The sequence below is a fragment of the Nestor notabilis genome, unplaced genomic scaffold, assembly GCF_000696875.1.
Source record: "Nestor notabilis isolate BGI_N333 unplaced genomic scaffold, ASM69687v1 scaffold21642, whole genome shotgun sequence".
Classification (NCBI taxonomy): Eukaryota; Metazoa; Chordata; class Aves; order Psittaciformes; family Psittacidae; genus Nestor; species Nestor notabilis.
This window is the reverse complement of record NW_009919979.1, coordinates 2,257-11,562: the sequence shown is the minus strand read 5'-3', so window position 1 is coordinate 11,562 and position 9,306 is coordinate 2,257. Positions and strand designations below refer to the sequence as shown.

The following is a 9,306-nucleotide window of genomic DNA, read 5'->3' as shown; positions in this document are numbered from 1 at the left end:
TCTTTATTTGAGTGCTCATGCACACTTTGTCACAGGCACTAGCGGTGAAGGTTTTGGGATCACAGGAATGCTTGCCATTCCCTGCTTTGAAGAAAACTTAGAGCAGAAATGGAGAAGAATGAATACATTAAAATAGTAACTACTAATGCTCTTGGGAATACACCCATTAGTATGCATATCACCAACCAACCAAAAAAATTTAAATAGCTTCCTTGGGAAACAAAATAAATTCTGCATTTGACATTAATTTTTAAAAAAAAAAAAAAAAAAAAAAGCTATTCATATTGAAGTTTATCTTTACCCTTCATGTCCTGAAACAGCTCTGGGTCAACTATGGAACTACAGAGCATTGAGACAATTCACGAGGGCAGCAGACAGTCTTCAGAGTGTAACTACTTCACATCCCAGTTCTATCCCATGAACTGTGTGTCTCATATTTCCCACCATGTCATTCTAAAGCCTAGCTGCTCTCCAAGTCATTGTCTTCATCTTCTTTTCCAGATGGAGCATGTTTGGATGAATCATTGGCTTCTCCCAAAGGAACAGCCCCTTTCCGCTGTGGCAAGATACTGAAAAAGGCTTCCTTCCAGTCTCTCTTCTCCAGGTATGCAAGGATGATCTCAAACACTGCAACGTCAAGAAAGACCATCAGCTCTTACAGGGAGATAAGTGAACTGCCACAGGAACACACCATCAAATCCACCCTCGAATCTTTACAGAAGTTTATGTGCACTTGGTTGTGACATCTTCAGAGTAAAGCTGATGATGTACAGGCAGAAACAGACAAAACAATTCTGCTACTGCTGCAGTCTAAAGCCAAGCACGCTTTGAGTCTCCAGTTGTGAGACAGTTACTACAGCAGTACTTCTTTGCAGCAGTCCCAGTTTGAATTAATTTCTCTCAGGGACAGAGAAAAGTGCTTCTCCTGCTACCCTCAGTACTTCAGGTCTTACCAGTGCCGTCTATACAGGCACTAATGCTTTCTGATGCTTGACAGGAATACTGCTGTTGATGTACTTTAGCAATGACTTTGCCCCCTCGCTAACATACGGACAGCCCAAAGTCTTCCTAAAACCTGCTATAATTAGCTTTATCTTTCATTTATGTCTGATCTTATGGCAAAAATCCTTACTGGTCTCCTATTCTGTGACCCTTTATTGCTGTTTTCTATTATGCTAACCATACAGTCCACCCTCCTTCTGTTTCAGCTGCCAAAACTCTCCCTGACTGACAACAGATCCAAACTGCATAATATACAAAATTCATTGGCAAATTCTTACTTAGAAAAATCTTAGCCTACCCCCCCAAAAAAAACCTCTCAACACAGATTGAGAGTGTTCAAACCCTGTGGCTCAGCAGCAGCAGGGAAGGCAGGAGGAGGCCCTCTGTACAGCTGGTAAGCCAGACAGACTTGGACGACAAATCTGCAACAGAGGGGTGGCTCTTCAAGCTTGGGGCTGCAGGAATAATGCTAAACAACACTGGAGAATGCTGACTTCAAAGAATACATCCAGCACAAGCATTCTTGATGCTAAGTGACAGCATAGGAGAAAGGATCAAAGGAGCTGAGAAGGGAGAAAAACATTACAGAGGTTAGGCAGGTGTGCAGAAAGGGAGAAGCAGCATGGATCTCGTACTCATGAGAGTCCAGTTACAGAAAAGTGGCTTATTTACTAGAGGTTTCATGAAACCAGGTTCACTGGACAGCCAGCTGCTCTCTGTGACATGGAGATTGAAGAATTGGCCATTTTACTAAGCAGGTTATTCACCTGAAACATTCTGTGAAGGTATGAGCTCTCAAAAGACTATATTCATATCCCCTCACACAGAAAGCAGCTGTAGCAAAAACGCTGGCTTAAGAGACTAGTGGAGTATAAGAAGCATGTTCCTTCTCTAGAACTTCCTTTATCTGCACAGTAAAACAAGAACTGATGGAAAGAGGGTGACTTCCACAGGAGAACAGAGGCTTCTACGAGCGGCTGCAACAGCAACAGAAGTCTTTTGCAAGGGCAGAAAAAGGTAGTAGGAATAGCTGGTGGACATCATAGTAGAGGGGAATGAAGCAATATGGTAACACATATTACAAAGTATTCGCTTTGGGATACAAACTTGAACAGAAGAAAAGCTCTCTCAGCTACACTTGCAGTTGTGTTTCACAATACAGTGTTTTACGCAGATTTCAACCTTACATGTTTTAGAATTCAAGATCAAGTTAAAAAAAAGAAAAAAAAAGTCTCATCTTACAGAGTGTGAATTTTTTTAGCATCAATTATTTCACACACACACGTGTTCCTCATCCCATTTTAACATGGCAATGCAGGCACTGAATTGTGTGTGGGAATACCTGGAGACTTAATCCCAAGAGAGAAGGATTATAAATCAGTAAGAAAAAGCAACAAGTGAATCGCTCTGTTAATGACTCTGTCAATCTCCCACCACTAGAGGGTCCATTTAATTAAAGTGCTCCAAAGCCACGTCAGCTCAGGAGTTTCTTCTTCCATGGGACCTTCCAAATTCACACCTATCAAAAGCAGTTCCATAGAGACCAGGCAGGTTCCACAGTCTCATCTGGCGAGCCCTGCACTGTACTCTTCTAGCTTCAACTTCTGCACTGAAGGTGGGAACCCAGAGGCCAAAAAACCAAATCAAAAGAGAAAGGGCAATTACACAGTTACACAAAGAGCAAAATGCAAAAACCTCAGAGCAAATATCCTTCTCACCTAGACAACGTTTGTAACATAAGACTTGAGAGGCAGCTTGAATTTGTCCATTTTACTCATGCCTCACTCCCTTGAAAGCTGTTCTTTTGGATTTAGGTTGTAAGCTATTAGGACTAAAGATATAAACCAGAGCCTTAATCATGGCAGTAAAAGGTACCTCTACTTTTGGTGGTGGTAGAGTTGTGTTCATTTTCCTGCCCCAAAACCTTGAGCAAAATACTATAATATTTATAACTATAGTATAATCTTTACCTTAAAAAGGGTCTGTGCATTAAAAGCCTTTCATCTGCAATTTGAAAATGTTTTAGAAGGACAAGGGAAGCCAAGCTCACTCAAAATGAAACCTTGCCCACTACATTGCAGTGAAATCAGGTGCCTAAATGTCTGGCACAAAAAGCATGCAAAAGACCATGAAGCAGATAAATGAAAGCCTCAGTGTAAGTAACTCAAGTTTACACCCAGTGCTCAAACATCTGCAAGACAGCCTCCAGAAATGTTGACACTAGAGGTCAGTATAAGATTATTGCAGAAAAACTCCAGTAGAAAGCTACAGCTATCCTAACTCCTGATGAGTAACACTTAAAATCCTATTCTGCTCTATATAAAGCAACATTTAAAGATGAAGTTTCAGAAACATGTAAATTCTTACAAATATATGGGGTTTGACAATTCTTAATTCCAATGATGCACTATATTCTCCTTCATATTTAAATAATCTTTACTATCATGCAAACACATACCTCATCAATCAATGCCATTTGAAGAAAATTAAGTTATCATCAAGCAACGTTTTACATAATAAACTTGAAATAAAGCAAGGTAAGAGAATAAAACCTGAAGTGAGGCAAAATAAAGACTTGGACACCATGTCAAAAATCTCCATAAAGGTCTGACTAGGCTCCATTTTGAATGTATTTTTATTTAATGACACTGAAAGCTAATCTAATAATAAATCTGGAAGTTTAAAAGGAGCGGGATTCAAGACTTGGTTAAGCAATTGTATGACTTTAAATCAGTTTAAAACCTGGTTTTAAATCAGAACCAGGAAACCAGGTAAAAATACAGTTATGAAAGCTCAGCAGATGGGAGGATTGCTGAGACCAAATGAGGTAAGTCTACAGGTAGTTAAGCAGCTACTGCTGAACAAAGCTGTCCAAAGAGGTGAAAACATCACATTTATCCTCTCCTGGGATAAAATACATGGAATAGTTTCCAACATTTTACACATTAAGGCTGGAAACAAGACCAGGATGGTAAGAATGCCAAAATTATTCATGCGCAAGTCAACAGAATAGGAGGCATGCTTTCAAGTGGCTGAGACACCATTCTTCACATTAACAATATCTAAAATATTTAAAGGTCAGGACACTTACTGTATCCCAAAGGTAACTATATTCAAGAAACAGCAACATAATAAAATAAGATTTAAGTGTCTGCATGACAGTGTACATTTTGAGGGTTCAAATTCTGAATACCCCAGTTATATTCTATAATAACGTCATTATATTGTGATTTAAAACTTACCATGATTGACAGCTAACACTTTCCGACTGTTCATCTTGACAAAGTTTCCAAGTGGGAGCTGTGCATGACCAATTCCCTGCTCTACAGCTTTTTTGTAAGTAATTCCCTGTGAGAAAGACACCAGAAGAACTGGACTGAGAATCACCATTTCAGATCAGCCATACAGATTACTGCAAGTATCACTATGGCAGTGCTGCTATGATCTTGCTTTAGAAGGTATTTATGAGAAGTAACTTAACCTGGTTACACGGTACTTGCTTCAAGGGTTACCTCTGGAAAGCTTACTGCTTTGAACATATGTCACACTGTGATGTGTGGCCACAAAGACTGTAAATAAAACCTGTTCAAGCAGCTGCAGCTCTAGAATGCATCAACTATAGCCTGATTTAAAGGTAATTTTATGCTTAAGTATTGCAGTAACCAGGTATTTTTTCAGAGGAAGAGTAAAGGATAAGGAAATTTTATTTGCTTTTTTAAACCTGGCGACTCCTGTGTCCACAATGGGCAAAAAAGCCCCTTAAAAACTGTGTGAACACTTTATACCATAATGACTACATAAAGGATCTGCTTCAGCTTGCTCCTAGCCTTTAACTGTGGATTAACTGCTGAAGTATCATTTGGTACAGTTTAAGATCCATCCCTTTTTTTAGCATCACATTGAAATATTAAATATGTCACCAGAAATTACACAGGAGTGTCTTTGAAGAAAAGCAGTAACAGTGCTTTAACTTCCCAGCTGTGTTGTCAATGACATTCCAGGTCCACGCACCACGACCCTATGTACAGGTATGGAATCAGATCCCTAAGGCATGTATGTTACAAGTCCTCCTGACAAGCAAACTAATTCAAAAAGGACACCCAAGATCCAAGTGCTGCTCTTCAACTATATTTGGGCACATGCACATGCAAGTGCACGCACACACGCAAGTGCATGAACAGAAACCAAGCCCTTCTGTCTGAAAATATGGCCCTCAGCAAGCTGAGCAGTGTTATTAATTCCATTCCTATATTTAAAATGAAAAGATAAAATCCTACAAAGCACTGCATGTCTGCAGTCTGAACAGAAGCTGCTGTTACCACTACATGGTTTTTTCCCCCATTTCTTCAAGATTTCTTTTCAAGTCCTTTTTGAAGAAGCTTTCTTGTTATTGATTTTTGTTAGTTTACACATGAACAATGTTAATGCCAAATAAAGAGCAAACAACCCCCCCAAACACCCCACCCCCTCACCTTCCCCAAAAAAGACAGCTGTAAAGAAACAGACCCACAGTTTACCTTGTGGTGATTATGATCCACCAGTCCTCCAATCACATAGGCTTTCTTCTCATCAAGCTCACTGAGAACATCTGGGGAGTCTGAGGTAAGATATACTAGGTCTTCTTTCTTTATTAGCTCAGTATAGTGCTCTGTTCTAATTTGAATATCCTCAAAAAAAGGTAGTTAAAAAGAAGTTACATTCAAGTGATGAATTCCTGGGCAAGCTTTACAGACCCAGGATGGAACCAACAAAAATAAATCCAAAAGTATGCAGTCATTCCACATTCATCATTCATGTTTGAGTATATAGCACAGTGCAGACTGATTTCTGCATAAATAATCCATAGTCCCTACAGCACTGACTTGTAAAAATCTTCAGGAAATTTTCTGAAACCCCAAAAGAGCTTCACAAATCTTTAAGTTCTTGTGACTCCCTTCAAATGTTACCATATTTCTCCTAGGGCCAAATAATGTTCAAATCCACCTTTCTAAAAAAGGTGAAACCAGAAATAAATGCTTAATTAACATTACTTGTTTGATAAGAGCTGTTTATGTTATGCTTTTGCAAAGCAGCTATCATGTAAGACATACTAAAAGTAGAACTGTTTTTATTTATACAAAGTCCTCTTCATTTGAAGTCGTTGAAATACTGGTTACTGGTTTAACAGGGAGTGGCAAGGAAAACCAACGTGAGTTTGACCATAAGACAAGCTACTACTCTAAAGAACACTTCAATGTTGAGAGGCAACATAATGGAAGTGAAGATGCATACAACAGAATCACATCATAGAATCACAGAATCATAGAATGGTTTGGGTTGGAAAGGACCTCAAGATCAGCTAGTTCCACCCTTCCTGACACAGGCAGGGCCAAATCACACTACATACCATTTTGCCCAAGGCTCTGTCCAACCTAGCCTTTAACACTGCCAAGGATGGAGTATTTAACACTTCTTTGGCCATCTACCACTTCTTGAGGCTTCAAAGCCTTATTTTTTGCCAAGTAAAAAAGAGGGCTGTCAAGACAAACAACACGGACCTGGCTAAATCAAGTAGTCTTGCTTAGTCTATCAACCTAGTTAGCAACTATAATCAAGGCTTCTTTTTGTCTTTCTCCAGAGATAGTCAATTATTCACCTTCCAGTTCACCCATCCTTTGTCGTTTTCATTCATGTTGCTCTTCAACTGTCCCCCATGGCTGGTCAAGTAAAACTTTGACAAGAACAAACAGGAGGTACAAAATACTGAAATGTTAATATGCCAGTCTGTTTCCTCTCTTTACAAGACTTTTTCTACCCTTAACTATTAGCTACAACTTTTCATTATTTTAGCTGAAAATGGTACTAAGATGATATGAATACAGTTTAAAAGAAAAATATACACTTACAGCAACTTTTTTTTGTTTTAATCCATCACAGATAAAACTGAGAATGAAAAGATTCTTAATGGCATGCCATTATCTGGCATTCTTCATCTGCATGCACATACTTGTTTATATATACAGGTATTTTTATAAAATGGTTTGAAAACTAATCTACTACAATAGAAGTAATTTTCTTATTAAAAAGAGGCAGCTTAAATATATTTTTTCTACTACAGATCTCACCACTTGGTCCACAGCTGCCTTTCTCATGTGCTTTGTACATGGCAATAGCTCAGTTTGGTTTAAACGTACCTGCACAGGATGAAATGCTTTGCGGTTTTCTGCATAACATCTCTGAATTTGCTTGTGAAGCTTCTTAACATCCTGTATACAACACAATTTGGTTTACATAGTCCTTAAGACAAACCATCACAAAATGCTTTACCGTGAGCCAGTCAGAAGCTAAAGAGAGAAAAAGGAAGCTTTTAACTGGCAAAAGAGACTTCTGAGAGTGTGTGGACATCAGAACCTGAGAGAAAAAACAGCTACTGTGAAGGGATTATGCTGACAAGAAACCACACACATTTTCCACAAAGTGTACTTAAGACACCTCTATGCATGTGCTCGATTTACAAACAAAACAAACAAACATCACCGGGATGTAATTATATGTAATAACATACTCAAAATTAATCTGAGGAATCAAGCAGATTTATCACTGTGATAACACTCAGTCTTTCACCAATAATATAAAGATAATACAGTTTATATTTAAGAAAATTAAATCTGCATAATTAGCCTGAAGAACCCCAGAACAATGCAGATAATTTAGTGGCTAGCTCTGGCATTTTAACCTGATGAGTCAGACAACAGTTAACTATTACTATTTAAAATGCAGCAGACAATTTTTAGCCAATTATAGGTTTTGTAAAGTACGCATGCAGTGTTTTGTAAATATAACAGATTCTAACTTTTAATGAAACATCATTATATTGCTTTGATTCATGTAGTGCTTTAAGAATGTTTTGATATCTCCAAAGGGTTTCAAATAAACTAGACTTCATCACTATAATATTGCAAGTTTCTACACTTGCAGTATTGTAGTGATAGATACTAGAGAAAGCAGTAATTAACACCATTGCTAAAGGCAACAACCATCTTCACTTACAACACTTCACCCTTCCTGAACATCTGCAGAAGTGCTAGTTTTTTCTATCAGGCCTAAGAGGGGCTCTGCCTGACAAAACATGTGTTACAAAGGATGAAGATCAGTAGGAAATGCCCAGTCAGCCTCTCTGCAACTGTCAAGAGGGACTTCTGGTCTCCTCTGGGGCGTTGCTGAAGAGCTCCTCAGGAACCAAGTTCCAAAATGCCAAGTGAAGCTTCCCCAAAGTTTTCTGTTGAGCGGCACTAGCCTCCGTTAGTACTATACATGCTCTGCATGACACTCAACAAGTAGCCAGATGGGCTTTGCAAAAGCTTGAATTCAAGCAGTGTTGCAGGGCAGTGAAGCCCCTGGGAGCAGTGGAAGGGCTCGGGCTAACAGGGAGGGGAAAGATCCACCTTAGAAAACAAAGGCTGCACTCTTACAGGACACTGCAGATTAGCACAGCTTACACAAAGGTACATTTCAAAGCCTAAAAAATTCAGCAACTGACATAAGCAGGTCTGGGAGTCATCACAATCTGAAACATGCTAACCGTCCTCTGCAAGCTGCTCTCCAGTTTTTGTGCTCTGACACAATTGCTTCAACACTGTCACTGGAGGATATTTCAACACTTGTATGTGATGGGTTTCTTTTACCTTTAGCACCATCAGGTCATCAAAGCTGCAGTCCACAATGAGGCGAAGTGTACTAGGAACAACATCTCTTCGCACGCGCTTTCTGTCATTCCCTTCGTTATTGGAGTCCAATTTTGACTGACGTTCTTGTTTTCTCTTCTGGCGTTTTTCTTTTCGTTTCTGCCTAAAAAAGCAAACAAGTAAATCTTCAAAAACTACTGCCAAATCTGCAGAGGTACATGTCATACACATAAATGCACATTTCGATGATCAAGGTGGTTGTCCCTAGTTTAAACTTATCCTGTTGCTTGCATTTTTATTAGACTGATACCAGCACGAAACACATGCTCTGTCTTTGTGAAGTTCTGAATATACCTACAGCCATCTGACACAAATTCAGTGAAGTCAGTAGTGAGGGTCTCATGGGTTACTTTCAATCAGGTCTCAGAAACAACCAAAAAGATTAACAAAACTGCAGTATCAGAATGTAGAAGGCAATTTACTTCCTGTTTCACTGACCAGTTTTCCAAAAGGGTTCTGAAGCAATTGTTTCTTCCCCCTGCTCCCCTGATGGGAGCAGGCAGTTGGGAGATCAAATTTCAGAGACAGCAACTTAACAGCCACTCTCTTGGGAAAGAACACTTTGCATTCAGCAGGCCAA

The 9,306-nt window shown here is 39.2% G+C and overlaps 1 protein-coding gene across 1 annotated transcript in view; it reads right to left on the bottom strand.

Annotated features, from left to right (window-relative positions):
- Nucleotides 1–302: 302 nt before the first annotated feature.
- TRMT10A (tRNA methyltransferase 10 homolog A (S. cerevisiae)) overlaps nt 303–9,306 on the bottom strand; it is a 9,870-nt gene continuing 866 nt past the window's right edge. The window contains exons 2-7 of the mRNA XM_010010485.1: nt 8,667–8,829; nt 7,176–7,247; nt 6,638–6,712; nt 5,520–5,669; nt 4,245–4,350; nt 303–627 (exon numbers count right to left, since the gene is read on the bottom strand). Coding sequence (XP_010008787.1) covers nt 461–627; nt 4,245–4,350; nt 5,520–5,669; nt 6,638–6,712; nt 7,176–7,247; nt 8,667–8,829 — 733 coding nt within the window. The 3' untranslated portion in view covers nt 303–460. The remainder of the gene's footprint in view (nt 628–4,244; nt 4,351–5,519; nt 5,670–6,637; nt 6,713–7,175; nt 7,248–8,666; nt 8,830–9,306) is intronic.